We start from the raw sequence: 27,600 nt of genomic DNA, 5'->3' as shown, positions 1-27,600 counted from the left end.
TATGCGTTCCGTCAACCTAAAGAGGTTCCGGGATCTCACGCCACCCTGGTGGTTTATATAGGCTACTACCGACGTGTTGTCTGAACGGACCAGGACGTGGTGTCCCTTTATCCGAGGACGAAAACGCCTCAGCGCTAAGTCCACTGCCATCATTTCTAGGCAGTTTATGTGCGGTAGTTCGACTCGTTCCGCCCACTGGCCAAAGAACGGTCTGCCTTCGAGCAGTGCTCCCCAGCCTGAGGTGGACGCGTCCGTGGACACCACCTTTAGGCTCTAGGAAGTCCCCAGGCTTACACCTGACCGGTACCAGTCTGACGCTCTCCATGGTGTCAGGGCTGAAAAGCATTCCTGATTGACCTTGAGGCGATAACGACCGTGAACCCATGCTCGGCGCGGTACGCGCGCTTTCAGCCGGAACTGCAGTGGGCGCATGCGCAGCAGGCCCAACTGTAGAGCTGCCGAGGCTGAGGCCATGAGGCCTAGCATTTTTTGAAATCTCCTGAGCGGCACTATATGACCGCTGCGGAAGGATTTCGCCATCTGCAGGGTGTTTAGCCTGCGCTGTGATGACAGCCGTGCTGTCATAGACAGCGAGTTCAGTTCCAGTCCCAAAAGGAGATCCTTTGACTGGGAAACAGTGAACTTTTTCCTCCCAATTGACTCTCAGACCTAAGTGCTCGAGGTGATCGAGTATTAGGGTCTTGTGGCGAATGAGTTCTGAAGGCGATTGAGCTAGAATCAGCCAATCGTCCAAATAATTCAGAATTCGAATGCCTCGGAGTCTCAGGGGTGCCAGCGCACACGGTCCATGCACACTGTAAATGTACGAGGTGCTAGAGACAGGCCGAATGGCAGGACTGTGTACTGATATGCCTGGCCCTCGAAGGCGAATCTCAAAAATCGCCTGTGACGTGACGCAATTTGTATGTGAAAATACGCGTCTTTCAGATCTATTGCCATAAACCAGTCTCCTCGGCGAATCTGCGCGAGGATTTTTCTGGTCGTGAGCATTCTGAACTTTCGCTTTGTTAGCGCTTTGTTCAGATGCCTCAGATCTAAAATGGGTCTGAGACCCCGTCTTTCTTCGGTACCAGGAAATATCTGCTGTACAAACCCCCTTTGCTCTAAACTTGAGATAAAGGCTCTATGGCCCCTTTGCTCAATAGCTTCGCTATTTCGGCTCGAAGTAGATGTGCTACTTCTGTTTTTACCGTGGTTTCGACTCTCTCCGTGTGACGGGGAGGGCGTCGATAAAACTGTAGCGAATAGCCTCTTTTATAGTCTCTAGCACCCATTCTGAGACCCCAGGAAGTCTTTCCCATGCATCTGCACGCGTGACTGGGGGTTGAATGTAATCTGGGCCCTGGTCGCGAAATGGCGGCGACACGAGAGCAACCGTGTGCTGTAACATGGACGCCGTGGCGTCTGAGGCGGGGGGCATGCTTAACACAGAGTGCATCCCGCGCGCGCTCGACTCTCTGAGCGCGGGGCGAGCCCCGTAGGGCTCGTTATATTTGTGAATAAATGTGGGCGCGTGGTAGCGGGCACATTTATAACACCGGGAATACTGTGTTTGTGAACTGACTGACCGTCCGTTGGTTTCGTTTTTACAGAAACCGCGGAACGTGCAGTGTGTAGTGGTTGTGGGCACTGGACAGTGGGCACGCTCACTACATGTAAAGCACAATCGACATGAGTTGATTTTATGTGTGCAGACCCTGTGTTGTACGGGGCTGTGCTTACACGGGTTGAAAAACCGGGCTCTGGTCGCGAAATGGCGGCGACACGGGCGCCATTGCAGCGTGATGCGGGGGCGCGCTTAATCGAGCGGGCAGCCCGCGCGCGCGCTCAGCTCTCTCAGCTGAGAGAGAGCGCGTGGTGCGAGCCCCGTACGGCTCGGCATGTTTGAGAATAAATGTGGGTGCGTGAACGCGGGTACATTTATAGCACTGGGGAGTACTGTCTATTAGAACTGACTGACCGTGCATCGGTTTCGTTTCATAGAAACCATGTGACACGTAGCTTGTAGTGATTGTGGGCACTTGAAAGCGGGCACGCTCACTACATATAATGCACAATCGACATTGAGTCGATTTTATGTGTGCAAGCCCTGTATTGTGTGGGGCTGTGCTTGTGTGTACGAATGGGCACTGGGTCGTGGGCATACAGTTACACACATTACATCATCGGCTGTGGCCGGGACACCGTGTAGCACAGAGTACTGTCTATCAGAACCGACTGACCGTGCATTCGTTTCGTTTTTACAGAAACCACGGGACATGCAGTGTGTAGTGATTGTGGGCACTGAAAAGCGGGCACGTTCACTAACTTACATGTAATGCACAATCGACATGAGTCGATTTTATGTGTGCAAGCCCTGTATTGTGTAGGGCTGTGCTTGTGTGTACGAATGGGCACTGGGTCGTGGGCATTACGGATACACACATCACACCATCGGCCGTGGCCGGGACACCAGAAAATACATTTTCAGATTTACCTGGGGCGTCGTGAAAACGGCGTTTGTGTGCAGGCAAACGGGCATTGATGCCGATTTGGTGACTGCAAAATACACTGGCACGGTCGCGTATGTTGGGATTGTGCGAGCGAGACATTTTAGTGAAATCCGGCCGCGGCGGGATTTTAACACTGTAGCTTTCCTCGAAGCAGAAGTGCGCATCCTGGCTGAAAACGGGGCTTTCCGGGACTCCGCGATTTCTTCGTGAATTCAGGAAGAAAAAGGCGCGGGTCGTGAGGACGGTAACGTACGTTCCTCTGCAGAAAAACAGTCATCCAGCCGGTAAGCGCATCGATGCTGGTCTTTCTCCGTCGACGCTCACGAGCGGCGGGGGAGGGGAGATCCTCGGAGCTCGCCCATCCCTCGCTACTCGAAGCGAGGAGAGAACAGCAGTTGTCCTCCACAGACGCGGCTTCACCTTCCTCGTCCATGACGGACGCGGCGGCACACAGCGGCCCTTGTCCGTCGATCAGAGAGTCCAGCGAAGCGGGCGGAGAAGCTGGCGGCAGCAGCGGCGAGCACCTCGTGGTGGAGGGAGGTTCCGGGCTCCGCTGAGCACGGCGCTTTTCACGGCGCGGCACTACAGCGGGCGGAAAGATGCAGCTTCAGTAAATGAACGCCAGGCGAGTCCGCAGAGTCACCGTAGGCATCAAATCACAGTGATGGCAGCCGCCATCGACGAGAGCTGAAGCTGCGTGATCTTCACAGGCAGGAAACACAAGCACGTGGTCCCCGTCGCTGAGCGGGGCTCTACACGAGCCACAGGAGGTGCGAGGCATCTTGAAAAAGACGCTCGGCTCTTTTTAGTGGTGGAAAAACTGTGTGACGCGACGGCGAACACACACACAAAACACACACACATAATGTAAAGGATATTCAACGCTGGAGAAGCGCAGCAGGGAACGGCGGCTGAACGCGGCGATGACCAGCGGCTTCAGGTAAGAGCGCGTCCTGCTGAGGTGCTTGTATCTGACGGCTGTGGTGGCTCGAATCCGGTCCTACGATGCGTGTAGCTTCGTGAAGAATAGAAAATCAGAGTGGAGACAGCTATGCTCGTATTTATAGGCCTAGACCACGCCCGTTTCGGCGGGAGGTGACGCAGGGAGGCGCGAGGCGCCCTCATTGGTCGGCGTCACTGGCCTCGCATAGGCTGTGCTTTTCTGGCGGAGCAGCCAATGGGCGCACGATTTGCTCCGCCTAAGGTTGTATGCTACAGAAAAGCGTTTTACATATTTTACAAAATTAAGGATTAATTTTTAGGCTTCAATCTCGAAAAAGAAATATCTTTCCCGTAGCGTCGCTTCGACGCAGTAGGAGAGAACTCTACGTAAGAGAACTTCCGCAGTCCCCAATTGGCCAAAATGCTCTGTTCGACTTTTCTGAGATCATCTACTCTTCCCTGTGGATGACCTGTGACCTACTTTCTGTCAGATCTGAATTTTTGAACTTGAATTTTTGACATTGAATTTTAGAAAACTGAATTTGAAGTTCTGAATTTCTTCATCTTGAAAACTTGAATCTGAATTTTTTTAAACTGAATATTACTGTTTGAAAATACATGTCTATAAAATTCAGCCATAAAAACATTTCAATTTGTTAAATTTCAAATGTTCAATATTCGTTTAAAAAAATTCAAATTCAGAACTATTTAAACTACCACCTAAAATTCAATTTTGTTAGATTACACTTGCAAATAATTCAGATTTACACAATTCAAATTCAAATCATTTTGTCATAATATTAGCTCCATAGAGGCAGCCTCTCGCAATGCAAAGTCAATGGAGACGGTTGGTTTGTTTTCCCCCTGGGTGGGCGTGGTCTTCAGATTATGACGCGTTGCGCTCTGTCTCTATAGGGATGTTCGCCGTGACGTCACGACGCGCTCTGGTTGGCAGAAGAAAAGTAATGACCGCTTAAAGCGCAGCGCAAACACAGAAGAAAATGGTTGTATCGTGCTTTGTGATCGGCTGTGTTAACAGGTTCGATAAGAGTAATAACCCCAAGAGCTTCTATCGTGTACCTAAACAGCCTGAATCAAGAAAGAAAGCTTTGAATTTCTGCAATTAGGCGTCTATACCCAGCGGAAAACAATGGGAGCCAGCGGACCACGATCGCGTCTGCTACCTACATTTTGCGTTAAAAATTAAAACTAATTTTGTAAATAAATGTTACTAGTAGGTTCTATCGCATTGATGGGTTAATTAATGAATGAATAACTGTACAAAATACCGCGGAAGACGTGTCAAAGTGTTTGTTTACATAACTTTTTGTGCATGCTGTGACGCAATGGAAGTATAATAACACTGACATACCCTTATAAATTAATGGCAAATTATTGTATTTTCATTCATACATTTTACGTATATGTTAACCAATGTTATATCAGAGGTAAGATAATTTTGAATATAGCCCATGGATAAATTACACCTGTATTTTTACTCTAGTTGTAACATATTTACCAGTTATCCTTAGTTACAACAAGTAATATTCGTAATTATTACTTAATTTATAGGCATCTAAAGATTTGTACGCCTTCATCGACTCTCTGGTAAACATAGATGGCGTGTCGATGAGATACAGATAGATGTCGCCGAATGTCAAATCTGGCCATGTGTCCGGGCTTTTGCTCCAATTCTCACTCAGGTGATATTGATCAGGCAGAGAACATGAACCCTGGCTATATAAAAGCTTAACCTTATATCTCTTTTTTGGTTCTTCGGACAAATAATTAGCATATGCTGACAAAACACAGGTAGACTGCTGCGAGTCTGCGACATGTTTTGGTTCTTTCTGCCAACCAGTTCGCGACCACGCCCATATCGTGACGTCACATTTGACTCCGGCGAACATCCCTATATGTAAGGTAGGATCTGCAGTGAGGACCACGAAGTCCTCGGTTCACCCGTGCTCATATCAGCACAGCATCAGTTGGCTGAAAGAAAGTGAAACTGCATTTAGGCTACATTATTTAGTGAGTTGGTAATGAGATGCATAGAAAGATCAGAAATTTACAATTTCAAAAAGGAAAGATGTATTATTGAAATTAGCTTACATTCGCAAACAGCAAGTGCATTGATACAGGAAATTCAGATATTTGCATAAGATTAGGGCGTATGTTGGCCCGTCAATTACACTGACTGTAGAGAGGAAGCATTTTGTAGCTCTTTGTGGCACACAAACATCTCGCAAGCAGCAGGAAGAGGAAAGCAGCGCTTCAGATCCAATATAGGCTACCTGTCTTGTCCTAGAAACACATACAAATCTGTGACTATACATTCTGATCCACAGATTTCTCAAATGATATTCTGGCGTGGTGTAGGCTTAGCTTTTTCCTCTACAAGAAATAATAAAATGAGAAAGACCCGCATGGCATTGTTGTCGTGTTCCAAGTTATGGGAGAAACGAAACTTTACAGAGCTTCGAATAAATTGAACCAATGCTTTGCAAAATGATTCACTGGTTCGAAGCATATAGCTAATGCAACCAAAGATCACGAACAACAACTTTTACAAACCCATAAATGTTTTATTGAAAGTAAAATGTATCAAATGAACTTATCTTATGATTCTCATCCGAACCTGATTCGAAACAAAAATTCGTAAAGGTTTCGAAGCTTCATAAAACAGTGTTTGGGAATCGCCCACCACTGTCTCGGTGTCTCCTCCTCTTTTCATGTTATAAATGCTTGTGTCAGCAGGTAGAAACTGCAGAGTTGGGAGCTGATTCCGTTTCACAGTAAGTAGGCTGCTTATGATGAACTGTTTTGTTTAATTGTGCTTTATGGTTTAGCCTACTGTATTTATGATCTCGCGAGTATGTATTTTTAATTAACGTTTGTTTTCCAATCGCGTTTATTAAGCGGTTTACCATTTAGCCTATAAAAATATTTCAATCTGCCCTGTCTGCGGCCAACTCTTTCGAAGGATTAGGTAGATGTAGCTAATTCTTAAAAAATAATTCAGGGGCTTAGTAAATATCACAGTAATAATTAACCTTATTACCTTAATAAAATCTCTGAAAATCATTTACTTGATGGTTTCAGTTAAATATAAATAATTGACTAAAAATCCAACAGTTAATTTTATCTAAAATGTACAATTATATTAAAAAAAAATCACAAAAAGAATTTCGTATTTGACTAACCAATGATATATTTTAAATAACTTAATATATTTGTGAAATTTCTATAAAAATGCACCCCTCCCCCACCCTCTGACGTGACGACAGCCTTTGAGCGCGGGAGTGTTCAGAGAATTCAAACAGCCCGCGCTCACTCAACCGTTGAGTTGTCACGTCAGATGGTGGGGGAGGGGCGCAGTGTTTTAATTGAGTAGACTTACTCAATTTATTATGTGTGTGTTAAATATATGTTTTAATAAATACAATATATATTCAGTTAAATAAATATATATTCAGTCTCTGGAGAGAATTCAAACAGCCCTCACTCACTCAACCGTGCCATCACTTCAGAGGGTTGGGGAGGGGTGCATTGTTTTAATTGAGTAAACTTACTCAATTTATTATGTGTGTGTTAAATATATTAATAATATTGATTTGAATTAAGTAATATTTTGGTTTTTGAAACAGATCAGTTTAATTCTCTATTCTCAAATATTTTGATAATTTCACAAATATATTAAGTCTATTCAAAATATATAATTGGTTAGTCAAATACTAAATTCTTTTTGTGAAAAAAACATAACTGTAAATTTGAGAGAAAATTAACTGTTGGATTTTTAGCCAATTATTTATATTCAACTCAAACCATCATCAAGTAAATGATTTTCAGAGATTGTATTAAGTTAATCAAGTTAATTAGTACTGTGTTATTTACTAACCCCCTGAATTATTTTTTAGAGTGTATAGGCTACTCATCATGTAATAGGTAGGCTATAGGCTATTTATTTTGTTTGCCGTCAGACACAAAAGGTGTTTTCTCACTATAGGCCTATGCTGTGTCTGACAAAAGAACCATAAAATACACCAAAAAGGAAACCTAAAATCACAAGTAATCAATTTGTGCAACAATGGTTGCAACACCAGGAGCGCGGGAAGTAGGGGTGCTGTTTTAACAGGATTGTAAATGCAACGCAAATTTTAGTTCTTGGGTATTATCTAATTTAATACCTACTTTTATCTCATATGATCTATTATCTCATTTAATACCTTTTATTGTGACAAATGCCTATAATGTATTATTATTACAAGGGTTAAGGTTTGGAAAATATGTGACATCATTATGTTATGGCTGACGACAAGACATGACATTTCTCTGTACTAGCCTATACATGTTGTAGCCATAAAAAAACAAAAAACATATACAGTTTCATATTTATGTTTAAATATTATAGGATAATGTTATTTTTTTATTTAATAATCAATGTTGATTATGAAAGTGAGCATGCAGCATGAGGAAGATATCATGAGATGCGCAATATAGGTAGGCTATTGGAGACATGGACATGATTTTGAGTTTTGTTTTGTAGAAAGACTCTTTAAAAGATTTTCGTTTTGTATAAATTGTATGTTAATTTTGATCCACGTTTTATCAACCAATTGCCTGTATTTGATAAATTAGAAACAAATATATAGCAGACAATGTAATAAGGCACCGGCACTATCACTTGCATTGCACATGAACTGGAGGGTGCCGAATCTCAGCGTGTGCCTCACAGATTTGAGAAATATAAGAAAGCTTGAAATGTCTTCGTTTAAACCAAACTATTCTTAAACGAAAAGAAATAGGCTACTCTCTAAATATGTAATCCGCATGAAACGTGCATTTCTCTCTGGCGTTCATTGCGAGTCTTTGCAGCGACACAGAAAACACCAGTTTATTAATAAACAATTAAATGTCTCCTTGTTATTTTTGACACATTCATAATCATTATTTTTGCCGGTTCTTTGTGGCATAGCCGAGCCTAAAGTATAAGATTAATATAAATGGGCGATTTATCCACTAATGGCTTAAATAAACAACTAGGCTAGGCTAGTAGTCGACTAGAAAAAACTTTAGTCGGAGGCAGGCAGCCCTTATTCCACATATTTTCGAACCAGCGAGCCAGGGTTGTGCGAGCGACCCTGAGCGGAATGAGCGAGTGGAGCGGAATAGCCTATTCAGAAATGCGCTCTCCGCTCACATGCTTTGATCTTTTATCAACGAAATATTCAAATAATTAATCATTAGTTTATATCTTATAGGCCTACAGGCTTTCACTTACGTACAAAAAGGGCAGATTAAGGGATTAAGATTAATTTACTATTGTAAAATGTACAATTATATATATTTTTTTAAATGCACAAAAAGAATTTAGTATTTGACTAACCAATTATATATTTTAAATAACTTAATAGGCTACATTTGTGAAATTTCTATATAGGCTATTTGAGAATGGAGAATTAAACTGATCTGTTTCTAATTCAAATATTATTCATATATTTAACACATAATAAATTGAGTAAGTTTACTCAATTAAAACAATGCACCCCTCCCCCACCCTCTGATGTGACGACAGCATTTGAGCGCGGGCTGTTTGAGTGTTCAGAGAATTCAAACAGCCCGCGCTCACTCAACCGTTGAGTTATCGTCACGTCAGAGGGTGGGGGAGGGGTGCATTGTTTTAATTGAGTAAACTTACTCAATTTATTATGTGTGTGTTAAATATATGTTTTAATAAATACAATATATATTCATTTAAATAAATATATATTCAGTCTCTGGAGAGAATTCAAACAGCCCTCACTCACTCAACCGTGCCATCACTTCAGAGGGTTGGGGAGGGGTGCATTGTTTTAATTGAGTAAACTTAGCCTACTCAATTTATTATGTGTGTGTTAAATATATTAATAATATTGATTTGAATTAAGTAATATTTTGGTTTTTGAAACCGATCAGTTTAATTCTCTATTCTCAAATATTTTGATAATTTCACAAATATATTGAGTCTATTTGAAATATATAATTGGTTAGTCAAATACTAAATTCTTTTTGTGAAAAAAACATAACTGTAAATTTTAGATAAAATTAACTGTTGGATTTTTAGTCAATTATTTATATTCACTCAAACCATCATCAAGTAGCCTAAATGATTTTCAGAGATTGTATTAAGTTAATCAAGTTAATTATTACGGTGTTATTTACTAACCCCCTGAATTCTTTTTTAGAGTGATACTCATCATGTATAATAGGTAGGCTATTTATTTTGTTTGCCGTCCGACACAAAAGGTGTTTTCTCACTATAGGCCTATGCTGTGTCTGACAAAAGAACCATAAAATACACCAAAAAAGGCAACCTAAAATCACAAGTAGGCCTAATCAATTTTCAAGTAATCAATTTGTGCAACAATGGTTGCAACACCAGGAGCGCGGGAAGTATGGGTGCTGTTTTCACAGGATTGTAAATGCAACGCAAATTTTAGTTCGTGGGTATTATCTAATTTAATAGGCTACATACTTTTCTCATATCATCTATTATCTCATTTAATACCTAATTTTATTGTAACAAATGCCTATAATGTATTATTAATATGTGACATCATTATGTTAGGCTATGGCTGACGACAATACATTTCTCTGTACTGTAGCCTATACGTGTTGTAGCCATTAAAGAAAACATATATAGTTACATATTTATGTTTAAATATTATAGGCTAATGTTATTTATTAATTTAATAATCAATGTTAATTATGAAAGTGAGCATGCAGCATGAGAAAAATATCATGAGATGCGCAATATTGGAGACATGGAGTGGACATGATTTTGAGTTTTGTTTTGTAGAAAAACTCTAAGATTTTTCGTTTTGTATAAATTGTATCTTAATTTTGATCCACATTTTATCAACCAATTGCCTGTATTTATTAAATTAGAAACAAATATAGGATATAGCAGACAATGTAATAAGGCACCGGCACTATCACTTGCATGAACTGGAGGCCCCGAATCTCAGCGTGTGCCTCACAGATTTGAGAAATATAGGCTATCTATTATAAGCTTGAAATGTCTTCTTTTAAACCAAACTATTCAAAACGAAAAGAAATACAATAGGCTACTCTCTAAATATGTAATCCATATGAAACGTGCATTTCTCTCTGGCGTTCATTGCGAGTCTTTGCAGCGACACAGAAAACACCAGTTTATTAATAAACAATTAAATGTCTCCTTGTTATTTTTGAAACATTCATGTTTGTGACGAGAGCAGTATGATTTTTCTTAGTATAACTAAATCCAGATAGCACAGACTACGCCACCCTGGGAATTGCACCCAAGGAAATATAACAAGGACTCAGGTTCGGTGCAGAGAAAAGACAGAGTCGCTTCATCCAATAAATTAATGGTTTTATTTAAAAGGAAAAAGATCCCACTAGCACCATTTGTTTGTAATATAAATAACTGGCAAGTTTATGATAACAATACAGAATATATCAAATGTTAAAAGAACATTCCTTCAGACATCACTGATTTTCAAGCACTGAATCGCATTAAACCAAACAAAAATGTATATACCGTCCCCAGAAAATAAAACAACCAAGAAAAAGAATTACTACAAAAAGAATGTAACTGCAAGGCTAAAGCTTACGTTAGGGGTGGCAAGCTAGCTGTAAACAATTGTGCGCCTCTCAACCATTTATGTGTGCACGGCAAACTATGAAGAGGTGCTCAAACCCTGGTGCTCCAACCTCACAGCAAATGTGTTCACCCAGGTGAATAGCCTCCCCCTCGGCGCACTCAGCCTTGACTCGAAACAAACAAACACACAAAAAAAGAAGATTAGTAGGGAAGATACAAATACAAAATAATCACAACAATCACATCAGACACAAATATAATGATTGACCAGATCAGGTGTGCACAGATGATAAATAATCTGTCCTGCCTCTTCGGCAGCGAGGACCCCAAAATACTCATGACCGTTAGATAAACACTAATATAACACCACACGGCTAGCCTGGGTTTCCCCAGACTGCCTTTGCGCAGCGCGATTTTATTCTCGCTGAAAGGCAGTCTGGAAACCATGGACCTGATTTTCGCCTCGTTTAGGGAACCAATCACAGAACGGGGAGGGAGCAGCAAGACGATGACGACATCTTTGTGACACAACTAAGCAGTTTGTTTATATCTATGGAGTCAACATGGCAGCAGACGCGAAGCTACCTTTTGATGCAGCATTAGATATTGTTCTAAGTAGTTTAGATCGCAATTTTATTTAAAAAAAAGAGCAGCGTTTGGCGTTAAACCATTTCTCTACATACGTCATCTGGCATAATGGAAACGATTGGCTATGAGCTACGTACAGGCGCATTTGATAGACATTCTTAGCACCCAATAAACGGCGCCGGGCATTCGTAAACCACGCCTCAAATACGAGAAAATGCACATGTGGTTCCCAGACCCAAGTCTCAACGAGAATTGGGTCTGGCGTTAGCCAGGCTACCACACGGCACTATACGGCCCAAATCACACTGATCAGTCCAACTCCATTACAGAAATAGCAAAATAACCCAAACCATAAAATGAAATCAAACACACACAGCGACTATTAAAGTCATGAAAACCTAACAAAATAATTGTTCACGAAGGACAACGGGAATAATTTCAAAGAAAAACAGCAGCACGACCTGAATTAAATCACGTGGTACACGGAAGACTGCAAAACAAAACATAACAATCAGACAAGGATCTACTCCAATCGACAAATACAAAACATTACTAAATCATACGTACCACACGAGAATCACACACACATCACACATCACGATGTCCGGATGCATTCGCAAATGTTCCACTAAAACACACAATAACCCCCATTAAAGTGTGTATGTCAGGTTAATTTTTTTTTTTAGATATATTAAATAAGGGTTAGATGTCTGAGTGAAAATGTAATTAGCATTAAAATTATTACTGTAACTGCCCTGCAATAAGATTTATAGCCATTTCTGTCAAGATCATATTTTTAAAACAAGGGCTGAGCTGTGACGTCATACAAGGGAGTCGCGCCAACAAAGTTCTATTGAAGTATGGAGAGTTTTGAGTCTGAGGAGATCCAAAATCCCCCTCAAACCTATACGATGGCCCACAGCCATACAATTTTGAGCCTCCCAGGCGGGAGACAGACGAGGAGCCACACAGAAATCAAATAATTCCTATCGAAGAAATATCTGGTGTGAAGAGAAGCAGTGGAGAGTTGGTCAGGTGTCTGGTAGTATAGGCATAACTTAGCGGTGGAACGGTACATGTATTCGTATTGAACCGAAACGTTACGGGGGTCACGGTTCGGTGCTTGAATATACACGGAGAATACACGGTATAAAAATAAATAAAACTCGCGTGCAAATTAATTCATGCGGAACTAACGTTGGCTTACTGTTATACGCGGGTTATTTAGGGACACCTAATCTGTAGCTCCGCCTTAGCTCTGAAGCTCCGTGGCTATAATGAACAGCCTGCGGTGTCAAGATTGCAATGCTGGAATATGTTGGTGTGTGTATGTGTGTGTGTGTGTGTGTGTGTGTGTGTGAGTGAGTGAGTGAGTGAGAGACGCGGGCGCGATCGACTGCTTCAGTAGCACCGTAGGCACCGCATAGCTGTCAGTCTCACTCGGGTTTTAAATCCCATTTTATAACTCATGAGATCTCCAACCGCGTAGTCCTTCTCAGTGAAATGGGCGCTGCAAATGACCGAAGCAGCACTGAAGTCAGCGCGTTTGGTCCGAACAAAGTTGACCCAGGCACGGACACAGTGGACTCTGGGACCGGTTTTAACGGTGTTTTTGCACACAGCACAAACGCAGTAATTCACCATCGTGAAAATACGCCTGCGTATACTAACTACCTAACTTAAATAACTAAATAAATGTCCTAATAACTAATTCTCTCGCTCTATCACTCGTACAATTATCAACACAACTCAGCGAGCTGGGGAGACGTCTCCCTGTTATGACGTCAAACGATTCGTTTGGGGGGAGGGGCAGTTTTAAGTGAGGACTGAAAATAACGAACTTTTTCATCTTATATTCTGCCTTTAGGTATCGAAAAACATACAAAACAATACATCAACTTGTCAAACTTGTATTTCCCCTAACTATTTTGTGTTAATCATAATTAAAAATTTAACCTGACATACACACTTTAAACTTGACTAACCCCATACAACCCACATCACAACAGATTGTGATCGCCAACATACCTCAAAGCTAGTGATGTGACTATATTATTATACCTGTATAATAATGTATAATATAACCTGTGACTATACCTGCGAGGTCTCAGTGGTTCAGGAAGCCTAATTTTGCCATCACTACTCAAAGCTTTCTATGAGTGCTCAACGCAACTCCCAGGGTACGCAGCCGAACTGTTACAGCGATCCTTCAACGATAAAAACAGTCTAAACACTTTAAAACCACACGAAGCCGTGCATAACCTCCGTCGCTTACCTGGACTATATGAAACTGGAAGAGGGGCGGGTGTGACCAAGCCTACATTCTAGGGCTTCCTGTCTAAACATTTAAATACGCTGGCCCTGATTAAGCTCATCCTCCCACTCCCATATAAGGGTAATGACGACAATAAACAGGAAAGGGGAAATCCCCTACTGCTACATAATCATTATTTTTGCCGGTTCTTTGTGGCAAGCTATGCCTGCGGTTGTGCGCTTGAGTGCGGCTATGACATAGGCTAAACGCTCATTATCCTGCATTGGCTATAGGCCTAGCCTAGCCTAAAGTATAAAATTAATATAAATGGACGACTTATCCACTAATGGCTTAAATTAACAACTAGGGCTAGGCTAGTAGTCGACTAGAGGCCATTGTGGGTTGAGCGAGCGACCCTGAGCGGAATGAGCGAGCGGAATAGCCTATTCAGAAATGCGCTCTCCGCTCACATGCTTTGATCTTTTATCAACGAAATAGGCCTATTCAAATAATTAATCATTAGTTTATATCTTATAGGCCTACATGCTTTCACTTACGTACAAAAAGGGCAGATTAGGTAACCTAGTCTTATTATTTATTTCAGATGATTAAGAATCATTCACAAATAACCCGTTAATGCATTGGACAAAAAATAAAGAGGGGTGCACTGATAGTAAACTTTCACATTACCTTTTAAGTCTAGTTATTTACATAATTATATAGCAGACATTTTTACCCAAAGCGGTAAAAAAAGTGAGGAAAACAACGAAACTGTTCATCCTAATAAAGAGAAAATAACAGATAGCCTACAAAGTTTCAACAGTGAAACACACACAGTGCCTGTGAGCAATGTTCTTATTAAGTGTTTGTCACAGAAACAATACTGACCATGCTGAAAATAATTAATCATAATCATGACAAATATTAGAGAAAAATAAGTTAAAAGACTTCCCTAGTGACAGGACGTGTCGGATTCAGCACTCGAGCGCAGTTGCTCATCACAGACTGCATGCGCTGATCAAAGACTGCTTGTTTCCATTTAATTAAAATACTTTAATGCATAGCCTAGCCACATGAAGGTTCAGTCTATCCAGAATTCCATTTAAATTGACAATATATAAAAAAAAGAGAAAAAAATACAGCCTGTTGGAGGCCTACATGCTTTTACATTTATGTACAAAAAGGGCAGATTAGGTAACCTAGTCTTATTATTTATTTCAGATGATTTATTCATTCACAAATAACCCACACGTTAATGCGTTGGACAAAAAATAAAGAGGGGTGCGGTGCACTGATAGCAAACTTTCACATGACCGTTTAAGTCTAAATAACCGTTTCTCTAAATAACACACTGATACAAAGTTTCAACACTTTTTAGAAACACACACAGTGCCTGAACAATGTTCTTATTAAAGGGTTAGTTCACCCAAAAATGAAAATAATGTCATTAATTACTCACCCTCATGTCGTTCTAAGCCCGTAAGACCTCCGTTCATCTTCGGAACACAGTTTAAGATATTTTAGATTTAGTCCGAGAGCTTTCTGTCCCTCCATTGAAACTGTATATACAGTATACTGTCCATGTCCATAAAGGTAATAAAAAGATCATCAAAGTAGTCCATGTGACATCAGTGGGTTAGTTAGAAGTTTTTGAAGCATCGAAAATACTTTTTGGTCCAAAAATAACACAAAATAAGACTTTATTCAGCATTGTATTCTCTCCCGGGTCTGTTGTCAATCCTTCACAGTTAAGCTGATGGCGTAAGACGCTGATGACGTGTTATCCGGTGCGCCCGAGCTTCATTTATAGACTGAGGGAAACGCACGCTGTAAAAGTGTCTCATCCGCGACATGCACATTTACGCACCATTAAAAAAATGATATCCACGCAAACAATGTAGAATAGCTTGAATATAGCGTGCATCTCCCTCAGACTGTAAACGAAGCTCGGGCGCACCAGATAACACGTCATCAGCGTCTTACGTCAGCAGCGTCACTGCGGAGTCCTGAACGCAGATTCACAACAGACCCGGGAGAGAATACAATGCTGAATAAAGTCTTATTTTGTGTTATTTTTGGACCAAAAAGTATTTTCGATGCTTCAAAAACTTCTAACTAACCCACTGATGTCACATGGACTACTTTGATGATCTTTTTATTACCTTTATGGACATGGACAGTATACTGTATATACAGCTTCAATGGAGGGACAGAAAGCTCTCGGACTAAATCTAAAATATCTTAAACTGTGTTCCGAAGATGAACGGAGGTCTTACGGGCTTAGAACGACATGAGGGTGAGTCATTAATGACATTATTTTCATTTTTGGGTGAACAAACCCTTTAAGTGTTTACGTAGGCCTAATGCCGTTTGTCACAGCAACGATAGGCCTACTGACCATGCTGAAAATGATTAATCATAATCATGACAAATATTAGTGAAAAATAAGTTAATGTATGCCCGCATCTTGCGGCTTGCGCATCAAAACAAACATGTCCTTCCATCACGGTTGAACTCGCACTAACATTACCAGGCTTGATAGCGCTTCAAACTCTGTCCATTAGATCCAGCGAGGGGGAGCTCCTGGTGGACTAACATAATATTGTACTTAAAAACATGAAATAAAATAAATAAATAAATAAAAATAGAATTAAACATCATGTTTAATATGGGATTAAAACAGAGGTGGAAAGTCCAGGTTCAGAAAGTAAAAGTCCTCCTCAGTATTTTGTTCCAATCACCTGGATTTGCTAATTAGCACAGTTTTTCAGCCAGGAGATAGAACTAATTAGTGAAATCAGCTGACTGAGTTAATGGGTGCAATAAACATATGGCAGGACTTTTACTTTCTGACCCCTGGACTTTCCACCTCTGGATTAAAATGATGGGCAGTGTAGCCTAACAGGCTAGTTGTAATTTTTTTTGCATATTGCCAATTTAAATGGAATTCTGGATATACTGAACCTACATGTTAGGCTATGCATTAAACTATTTTAATTAAATGGAAACAAGCAGTCTTCCCTGTCACCAGGGAAGTCCGGTTCTTTTCCATGAATCGGTTCGAACTGTCCGAAAGAACCGATTCATGGAAAAGAACCGGTTGAAAAACCCGGTTCAACAGTTCTTTTACGTCATCACGTAATGACGTCAATTATATCGTCCCGATTTTTTTACAGTCTATGGTCCCGGACTCCCGGCAGATAAAAATACATTACAATAAGGGCATTTATTGCAACCATAACTTCGGTTAAATAATAGTAGCCTAATCATCTTCTTCATAATCATGGATAAGTTTCTTACAATTACGTTTTGCAAATTAACCCTGCCTAAGCCGATGTGCAAACGCGGATGTTTTACATGTCTTAAGATATAAAGTGAATAAACTGGTCTTCATCAATTGTATTTTATTTGTTATTAAATAAACTTACATTTTGCCGAATTCGGCACCTCATTTAAGTCCTCGGTTCACCCGTGCTCATATCAGCACATCAGTTGGCTGAAAGAAAGGTCGGCTCAGAGACGGTGTTCACGCATCGAATGTGTCCAAAAGAAAATCGGACACATTATCGGTTCTGTACTGGTGATTCGAGAACTGCTGTGCAACAACTGCAGCATAGTCCTGTTTGTGCTGAGCTGAGAACTGCTGCAATCTGAATACAATCGACAAAGCTAAAAACTGCTATCGATTTTGACATTTATATCTTCAAGATCTCACAAACAGCAAAACTGACCCTACCAAGAAAACAAAATAATAAACACATTTAAAATTCAGTGAAAGAAAGACCAACAGTGCATCTCAATCAAAGTTTTCTGTGAACCCGTTTGTACAATTTTGAATAAGTTCAGAAATACAATGAATTAATTAATTAAGTATGCCACATCTTCATATAGCTAAACCAAAAACAATTCTAAAACATGTCTTTTACCTGAAATTTGTTCTTTCTTTCTTCAAGGTTATTACTATTAATTCCACAATGGATAGCTCTGGTATGTAATCTCTTCTATTCAAAACTTCATTGATGTGTCACAGCTTTACTGTTTTTCAGTAAGTATTTAAATTCTCTAATAGATCCTAAAAGAAGATGTGTTAGACATGATGAATTGTCTCTTTCAAATAACATTGCCTCTGCAAACTCACCACTAACAGGTAAGTCAATAATAATTCAAAAAGATGTGAAATATTGAACAAACCAGTTTTTATCAAATTTATCATGCAGTTTATTTTAAATATCATCTGCATTGTACACAGATATGGACATCATGGTGAAAACAAAGCAGATTATGGAAAATGTAAAAATTAAAATTCAAGCCATAAAGAATGTAGACCATCCCATGACTGAATTAAAATCCTACATAGTGTAAGTGCTTACTAAGACAGTCTTATGATATGATTATATAACTAGATTTTTTGAGAAGCATGAATCCTCAGACCCTCTGTTTCATCTTTACAATACACAGAGATGCCATTTCAAAAATGGATCTGATAGATAAAGACAACAAAAGGAAGGTAACCATAGGGATTTTTGGAAAATCAGGAAATGGAAAGAGTTCCTTATTGAATGCAGTCCTGGGAGAAGAGGATCTACTGCCACCTGGATGTTCAGGTGCCTGTACAGCCGTTGTTACTCAGGTGGAAGCCAATCTGGATGACTCCAACTACAAAGCAGACATTGAACTCTTCTCTAAAGAGGTTTTAGTATTCAGTATGATCTAGTACTTCAGTATTATAATCTTACCATGATTTTATTTTAAGACTTAAACATTCAAAATTAGTGGAATTAAGAACATAATGTTTTATTTAATTTTATTGGATGCTTTGTGTTTGCAGGAGTGGGGAAAAGAGCTCCAAGATCTTTTCAATGTTTTGTCAGATAAAAGTGAGGACAGGGACGATGAAATGTTTGAAACTGCTAAAGACAAGATCACTGCTCTGTATGGAGCCGATGCAGACAAGAAAACATTAGAAGAACTTAAAAGTGATGAGAAATTTGCTGAAATCAGCTACTTTTTGTCCGACCCTCACAAAACCATCTCAAAAAGTGAAGTAAGTGAAGTAAATACCTCACCTCACATCTGAATATTTCAAAATATTTTCTTGTTAATGCGAAATAACTGTAAAGATGATATACAAAATTTTCATTTAATTGAAGCATATTTAAATCAACATTTTTTATTCTTTTAACAGAGTTCTGACTTTGCCAATGAAATTGCTTGTTACATACAATATAGTGTGACAAGTCCTGGTGGCTGGTACTGGCCACTTGTGAAGAGTGTGACAATCAAGGTTCCTAACTGTAATGAACTTTTGGAGCATATTGCCCTTATTGATCTTCCTGGGACTGGAGACTGCAATACAAATAGAGATGACATGTGGAAATCTGTAAATAATACACTCTTATTCAACAATTGCTTATACTAACTGTAGAATATGTGCGCTTCTTGAAATGTATAGAAATACATAATTTATTATAGTATAAGAGCTATCCTTGTGTAGTGAAATTTTATATTTCTAATCCCATAGAAACTTAGTAAGTGCTTCTCTGTGTGGATTGTAAGTGATATAAATCGAGCAATCACAGACAAAGACCCCTGGGGGATTTTAAAGCACTGCATTCAGGACCTGGGACCAGGAGGAGAATGCAAAAGCATTAACTTCATCTGTACAAAGACAGATGATATCAATCCAGGAGCCTATATGAGGTTAGAACTAAATTATTAAACAAAAACAAAACAACAACATAAGATCATACATGCTGTTATTTAATGATAAGTTATTTCAATTTTATGCATCAGTTATTTTGTTTGACATTTCATTTATCTATTTATTTTTAGATCTACACGGCAAGAACAAATTTCAGGAAGCAATAAGGTTTGCTAAATTTAAAAGAAACTATACTTTCTAGCTAAACTTGTTTAGTTCACAAATTATTTATGTTTTTTTTGTCAGTTGTTACCATGAATAAACTGCTTTATAGCTACCAAGCTACCACATGATACCAATATGTTATGTAACATGTTGCGACAAAGCCTCTGCATACCATTATGATTCTTGTACACTTTAAATAAAACATTTTTTTATTATTATTATTTCTCAGGATCCAACAGCAGTGTGCATACTTCACAGAAACATCTCCACTAAGGAATTAGTCAAAACAAAGTTTGAAAGTTTGAATCCTGGAACCAAAGTAATAGCTTTGATACTGTTATTTGTTCTCATTTATATTTATTGTAATCCTCACAATTTTCATTATTATTATTATTTTAAAGAAACTGATGGAGAAATTCAGCACTGATGTTTTTACTGTAAGCTCCAAGGCATTTTTCAAGCAAAATTCAAATTTGGATCATACTGAAACAGGTAATGTATAACCAAAGGAAAGTGAGAAGTGTGGTTGCTTTGCCATTAATGTATTTCAGTGGTTCTCAACCCTATTCCTGGAACCTCCCCAACACTGCACATTTTGCATGGGTGCTTCTCAAATGGAAGGTTGCATTTCTCAGCTGCCACATCTTCACACACCATCGCATTTAAATATGAAGGATCCTTGGAACGCAGCCTTTATATTATGTCATTCATTGAGAGTATTTTGAGGAATGCATCAAGTATATCCTCCACATCCTCCAGTCACCCTCAATTATTTGCACACATACCAATTTACAAACGTGCATGTCCAATTTCATTATGTAAAGCAATACACAAAATGATTTAGGAGATTATGTTTGCTTTTGCTTTATTGTAAATGAATCACATAATAGTTAACTGTCCATGTAAACCACTTAGAGACATTTACTGTTATACATTAATAGAAAGGCAGTTAAATGCTGAAAAGCACTCTAGGAAGGATACAACCTTCCATTTAAGAAGCACTGTCTCCTTGATTTAAACACACCTGATCAGGTCACCAGTTTATTAGTAGACTCCAAGACCTCAAAATGTGCAGAGTTCCAGATACTTTGAGTTTTCAATATTCTTTATTCTTTGAAAATAAAATACATTTTGGAAATTGTCTATAGAAATACCAAGGCTGCAGGAAGTTCTGAAGAGTATTAACAAGAGCATAAACCAGGAACTGACTAGAAATTATGTCAATGATGCAAAGGGAGTGCTGTCCTTGATCCAGTTTTTCTCACCGAAAACAAACCAAGTAAGAATTGCTTATATACTTAAAATGCAAATGTTCACAGAAAGTATCAACAAGTATTGTCTAATTTGTATGGATGCATTTTAAGGTTGACACAAAAGTCCTTGAAGACCTGAAGAACAATCTAACGGAGGCACTAAAAGAGATTGATTGTCTGTTTAACAAATGCCATGAGAGTCTGGACAAGTGCCTCTCAGAGGGTGTAGCAAATTCAGTGAAATTATCTGCTGCTACTGCACAGAAAGAACTGATAAATCCTGTAAGTATAATTATGTTTTTGTTAAAATGTTGCATTTATATTTTATTCACATTTGACATTCCTTTTCAATTTATATATTTGATTTTGTTACTGCAGTAACTGTTTTTGTGTTTTAACTCAGGATAATATAGATAACAGAGGATTTCATCAAACGCTTAAAGCTTTATGCCAGAATAGAGGATACTATTGGTCAAAAAACTGGGCCATGATCCTAGATCTCAACGATTGTTTGGCCACACACATGCACGAAAGCCTGAATGAGGAATTTAATGATATTTTTTCGTAAGTCTTGTTGAAGCTATGAGAGTGTGCTTAATATTATTTTCTTTGTACTATATTTCTTATATATATTATTATTATTATTATTTTCTAATTCTGGAAATAGAAGATGAACATTTACCATTATTTACACTCTACTTTTTTCTTTCGGTCCAGTGTCAATACCAAAACAGAGAAATCATTGCAAGTACACCTTGATAGAGTCAGTATCATCCAAAGGGACATTACGTCCTGCAGATCTACTGTTACACATCACATTCAGAACTTCATCATAACACGTGTACGTACCTTCAGTTTTTCTGCAAATCTCTTTCAGATTAAATATATTTAAAACAATCAGAAATGTTGTCCACACACACACACACACACACACACACACACACACACACACACACACACACACACACACACACACACACACACACACACACACACACACACACACAGAGCCGGCCCTAGACCTTTGGGGGCCCTAAGCAAAATTTGGTTGGAGGCCTCTTTGACCGTTTTAAGTAAGGCCTAAAGAAAAGCAATGACTACCTTATAACTATACCTTACTATACAGCTATATTATATCTACTGTGTTTGATGTCTAACAGGAAAATTATGATACCACTGAGCTGAATGGCAGTGCAAGACCGAACACACACTGATGAACTTGCTGAATAAAAAGACTGATGAAGTGATTTTCACTGACCAAAGATACATTTTTAATTGACACCAGTTTAAGAGGCACAAACTACAGCATATATATAATTTAAATTAAATAGAGCAAATAGAATAACATTTAAATAAAATATTATATAAAATAATAGAACATTTAAAATGTTTGAATTTTTCAACAAACAAAAAAATTAACAATAACATCTAAAACACCACAAAGAAGATCAATAGTAACAATAATAAGAATAAGGAAACATTTCAATAGAACTATTAAAATCCAAACTTGTGTATTTGTGTGTGCACATAAGGAGTAAATTAATGTTAGCCCTTTAATGTAGCCAAACTGGGTTTATATTGTTCTGTTAAATGCTTTAACACCACAGCAAATGGTATAGGTTTAATACTAAACCAATTTTATGCAGCATATTATTAGCATGTAAACAAATGTAGCATAACGAAAATTAATACAAGCACGATTTAGGCTAATGTTAATATAAAACTTTTAGTTCAGATTATCCATACAGATCTCGGAAAATTAAGCCTACAGGCTTACGTACCTTTATCTTCTTGTTTCTTCTCTTCTTCCAGCCTCTTTTTTTGCCGTTTTTCATGGCCAGAAAGATATTTGCGTTTCTTGTCTGACATCGTCGATTCGTCGGAGTTGCTTACTGACTGACCAAGTGACAACTGACAAGGAGTGACATCATAGGTCAGTCAGGGTCAAGACTCGCGCGCGCCCTTGCGGAGACCTCCCAGCTGATTTGCCATAATAAAGAACTAATTAATAAATAACAACTCTGTGCTTGATAAAGAGCGCTGTAGGCCCATTTCTTTTTATTTATTTATTTTATGTTACTTTTGCGATTTTTTTTTTTTTTTTTTTTTTTTTTTTTTTACTAGCTAGCAGTGACTCTAGGGGGCCCTCTGCTGGCCAGGGGGCCCTATGCAATTGCAACGGTCGCTTAGTGGCTTGGCCGGCTCTGCACACACACACACACACACTGAAATAATTGGCAATTTAAACTATTTTAAACACATATGGATAGTGCAGAAAATTCAAAAAGCTGTTTTAGTAGACCTTATGTAAAGAGATATTGATGGATAAGTTACCTCTCAATTGAGCATAACTCGTTATATTTACATACAGCTGTCACAAATTATTTAATGTTCTTTGTTTTATGTATTCTGACCCTGTAAAAGGAAAACAAACTGAAGGCATCACTAAGTAGAAAGGTGATGGATAAGAAAAAGGAAATGTATGCATCAATCTCAACAGTGATTCAGGAAAAAATGTCTGCTGGCTATAAAAGTAAGTCAGCATTTTTTTTTTCAGTCAGAAGCCCAGTAGATGTTGTATGAAGACACATTGCAATAGAGTTGTGTAAAGATTTGTTTCATATTTAATAATCTAATTGAATAAAAACATGAATCGTCATTGTAACTGAGAGACATTGTAACTATTCACATATTATTTGCAACAGTATTCTGTAAAAAAAAATCAACTTAAATTATATTAAACTGACTTAATCAAGTTAAAATTAAAGTTAAATTATTTTGATGAGCTTAAATAATGGAAAAACATGTTACCATGCTTATTAATCATATCACAACATGCATAACAAAGATATTTTTATATATTGTAGCGTTTGCATGTCTCCATGTTAAAGATGAATACATATTTCAGGAGCCGCAAAAGCAAAAGGAGAAGGAACCTTGAAAAAAATGCAGGAGATTCTGACAGACACAATCAAATCTTTAAAAGATGACATGTTCAACGATGCCAAAACCGAGTTCCTTGACTTATTCAAAACCTTAAAGGTATTCATTATACAGTTGCATTTAAATGTTCTGCAGATGCTTTCTGAACCAACCAACATAATGCACAAATTACATTAATTACAATTTAAACTTCTAACATATTGAGCACTTTTTGCTCAATTTCCAGTATAAAAACCACACCAGCAAATCTACAAAAACATAAAAATATAAAATGAGTAATACGTTTCTTGCCATATCTTACCCCAAACTTCTCATGTTTCCTTTTAAAGCTATACATAAAGGATGCCTTTGACACTGAGCTGAAAAAATCAATGAAACCCTTTCATTACAAAACTGGCAAAACCACTCTGTTAGGTAAGTACCGGTAAGCTTTTTATTAAATCACATTACAAAATATTCAATCATTGATTTAGTAATGTTCCAAGCTCATTGTGAATTACATAGGCTATCACACTGAAGCTAAGCACAATCAAGACTGGTTTGTACATTGACAACCCCCTATACACCAAGGCTATGTTTACACGGAAACGATTTGAAAAGCAAAAGTGGCGTTGCGTTATCACTTTTTGTTCTGCGTTTAGACGAGCGTTACGGGGTGTGGGGGTGGGGCTACTCCAGGCAGGTAGGTGGCAATGTGAAGCACTGAAAGTGAAAGAGACGCTGACACAGTTTTTTTCATGTTTAATACGGTAAAGCTGCTGCTTTAACCCACAGTGCTCTTCGTGTGTCGCTCAAAAAAGACAGATTTTTTTTTTTTTTTGTCAATGAAATTAATGCTATATTTTAGTTTGATAATGTTTTGTTATTTTCCTGTACTGGCACATGCCTGTGATGCACTAATCTCTGTAACTTTAAATAACATTGTCTTCAGAAATATAAATCGGAAATTAGTCGGAGCGTGTGTTAATAGGCTCTGTGCAAGGCCACGCGCTTGTCGAATTTCCATATTCATTTGCTTGCTAAAAATAGCCTAGGCTATTGTTTCCACTTTAAAAAAAGAGGTAATTTTTGTCAGAATCTTATGAAACTCAAAATGGCAAGTTATAAAGTCAGAGTCGCGTGATATATAGTCGCATTTGCGTGGTATAAAGTCAGAATTGTTAGATAAAACTCACAATTGTGGGAAATCTGTCAGAATTAGGAGATAAAAAGTCGCAATTATCTTTTTTTATTCCGTTGCGAAAACAAGCTTCCATATGCTTCTGATTGCTTTTAGAGGGGAAAGCTGTCTATAAATGCTGGTCTAGGATCAGTTTTCTCCGTAATAAAAGAATATTGGCGAAACTCCGGTGTTTTGAGCGGTGAGTAGATTAGTTCTACGCGCGCGCAAATCGTTATAATAAGTTATAATCGTTATATTATCGTTATAATAAGCAGTTGGGCTATGTACATAAGACATTATTGTGCATCAGCTTTACTGATAGCCAAATGGAACTTTGTGAGATCGCAATGAAGTAGTATAACCGCTTTTTAATGATTATAATAAAATGAGCATTCTTTGCAAGCTTTCTGCCATGCCAAATCCTGCATATAGCCTAGTAAATGTTTTTAAAGGGGAAGCGCATATTCTCATGGTGTTGGTTCACCCTCTGCCTATGATCAGAAACTTAATATTTTGTGTTTTGGTGTTGTTTTAATATAGAATTTGGTCTATGTCAGTTATATTACACTAAATACGTGATGTTATTGTTTTGGTGACTGTCTGTTTTGTAGATCATAAAAATAAACAAGTGTAATTTTGTAAATATATCATTTATTTTATTCTGATGGCTGCACAAATTTGTGACAGAGGCATGTTTACTACTGTGTCACATAATCTTTCCTTTAAATTATTATTATTATTAAATAGTTTGGGAATTGGCAGCTATGTCAAAAACAGCAATATCGAATTGATGGGTAAAAGAGAGAATGTCATCCTATTTTACAACAGAAACAAGAGTAATTACAATTACAATCCTTTGCGATGTGAAGTGTTGACTAATTAATCTCGATCTCTTTCTGATATGTCTTTAGATGTCTCAATAGAGATCGAACAGCTGGAGAGACTTGCAGAGCAACTGTCAAACTGAGGTCATCAAGCAACAAAAGGCCAGAGAGGAGCAGAATTAACTGATGAACATATGTAACACTTTTCAGTAAATGTTTTTATAGTTTTACAGTAGATCTTATTGCTTTACTTACATTAATGTGTTGGTATTAGTTTTTAAATTGTTTACTTTTAATCAAAATTGTGTTTTATTTTAGGATGAAAACTGCACGATACACAATCTGTGTATTTTTTTTTTTATCGTGACAGTTTACAGCATGGAAATGGAAATTACATTTAAAAGCTTTGTGCAGCTGTCCCATTTTCTAGAACCTTTGGTGATTTGTTTGGGGATGAAACAAGGGTCTTTTTTTATGCAATAGTAGAAAACAGATCTATTTCCACTATTATTTTATAGGCATATTGTTAGTGTAAAGAATTTAGTTTTATTCTTATCTCATGTACATCTTTGAAATTTCTTCATCTTATTTAGCATGAAAGTAAATGCATTTCATACATTTTTAATACTAAATCTGTTAGCATTTGTGATGAACAACTGTAAGCCATTTCGGACCTGAGCATGAGAAGAAATGCTGAAACGCCATTCACAGAGCTCGCCTCATTCACAGCACTCAATTCAAACAGAAAGAGCTGTGGTGACCAGGTAACAACAGAAAAAGAAACATCCTCTGGAGTTATTTCATTTGAATAAATAAATGTGGCATTTTTTTTTTTTTTTACAATTGCAAATGTGTTGTTAAATAAACAAGGTATGCAAAGAGTGCTGGCTCATCTCCACTTCGTCTACAGGGCAAAATTTGCTTTCACATCATGTGCTTTTACCGTAGGCTACCTACATTTCCCTCTAAACCTTCCTCTTCTTTTTGGATATGGAAAGTGTAGGAATAGTGTGTATGCTACTGATCTTACAATTATTCTGTGCAATATAAATTCAAATAAATTTTACAAAGGAGAAATGTTGTCTTTCCATTTGCTTAACACACCAATAAGTCCACATCGTAACGTGTGGCTGTTGTGTACAGAGCACATGACAAAGGAGATGGGGAAGGCGGGAGCTCCAGAGTGTACTGATGAGTGCCACTAGAGGGCACTAATGTGATAGGTAGTGCAAGTACAACTGTTCATAAAAGGAGAATAAAAGAAAACACATGGTGTGTAGAAACTAAGCATCTGTGTTGGTCGTCTGTGCAACAAGGTAAATGAAACATGGTACCAGGAGAAATCGATTAATAGTTATAAAATGAGTGTAAATAGCATTTGGCAGCCAAACGAGCTGAATCTGAGCGGAAATGTCCATGCAAACTGGAAATCCTTCAAACAGAGCTTTGAGCTGTACCTGTTAGCGACGGGGCTGGAGAGGGATGATGACCGCAGGAAGATTGCACTGCTTCTCGCGGTGGCGGGCCGATCCGCGATAGATGTCTACAACACGTTCCAGTTCTCTGAGGAGGAGAAAGATAAGTACGATGTTGTTATGACAAAGTTTGAAGACTATTGTACACCAAAG

The 27,600-nt window shown here is 38.4% G+C and overlaps 1 protein-coding gene across 1 annotated transcript; it reads left to right on the top strand.

The window, feature by feature from the left end:
• Window positions 1-6,206: 6,206 nt before the first annotated feature.
• LOC306987236 (nuclear GTPase SLIP-GC-like) lies at window positions 6,207-27,046 on the top strand. The gene is made up of 19 exons (XM_079591337.1): window positions 6,207-6,250; window positions 17,878-17,911; window positions 17,994-18,071; window positions 18,174-18,282; window positions 18,383-18,614; window positions 18,753-18,968; window positions 19,110-19,304; window positions 19,446-19,624; window positions 19,757-19,793; window positions 20,020-20,109; window positions 20,192-20,282; window positions 20,939-21,069; window positions 21,155-21,325; window positions 21,447-21,607; window positions 21,761-21,884; window positions 23,468-23,576; window positions 23,952-24,085; window positions 24,316-24,400; window positions 26,060-27,046. Exons 2-19 carry the CDS (start codon window positions 17,899-17,901, stop codon window positions 26,113-26,115), a joined length of 2,211 nt encoding a protein of 736 aa, XP_079447463.1. The 5' UTR covers window positions 6,207-6,250; window positions 17,878-17,898; the 3' UTR covers window positions 26,116-27,046.
• The last annotated feature ends 554 nt before the right edge of the window (window positions 27,047-27,600 follow it).

This window comes from Phoxinus phoxinus, assembly GCF_949152265.1.
Source record: "Phoxinus phoxinus genome assembly, chromosome: 19".
NCBI classification, from domain to species: domain Eukaryota; kingdom Metazoa; phylum Chordata; class Actinopteri; order Cypriniformes; family Leuciscidae; genus Phoxinus; species Phoxinus phoxinus.
Note: the sequence above shows the minus strand (reverse complement) of the source record. Positions and strands in the feature narration are given on the sequence as shown.

Coding starts and splice junctions, on each gene's coding strand:
- LOC306987236 (XM_079591337.1), top strand. Junction 18,283..18,382: donor GAATTAAAATCCTACATAGT/GTAAGTGCTTAC, acceptor TACAATACACAG/AGATGCCATTTCAAAAATGG. Junction 21,070..21,154: donor TCTCACCGAAAACAAACCAA/GTAAGAATTGCT, acceptor ATGCATTTTAAG/GTTGACACAAAAGTCCTTGA.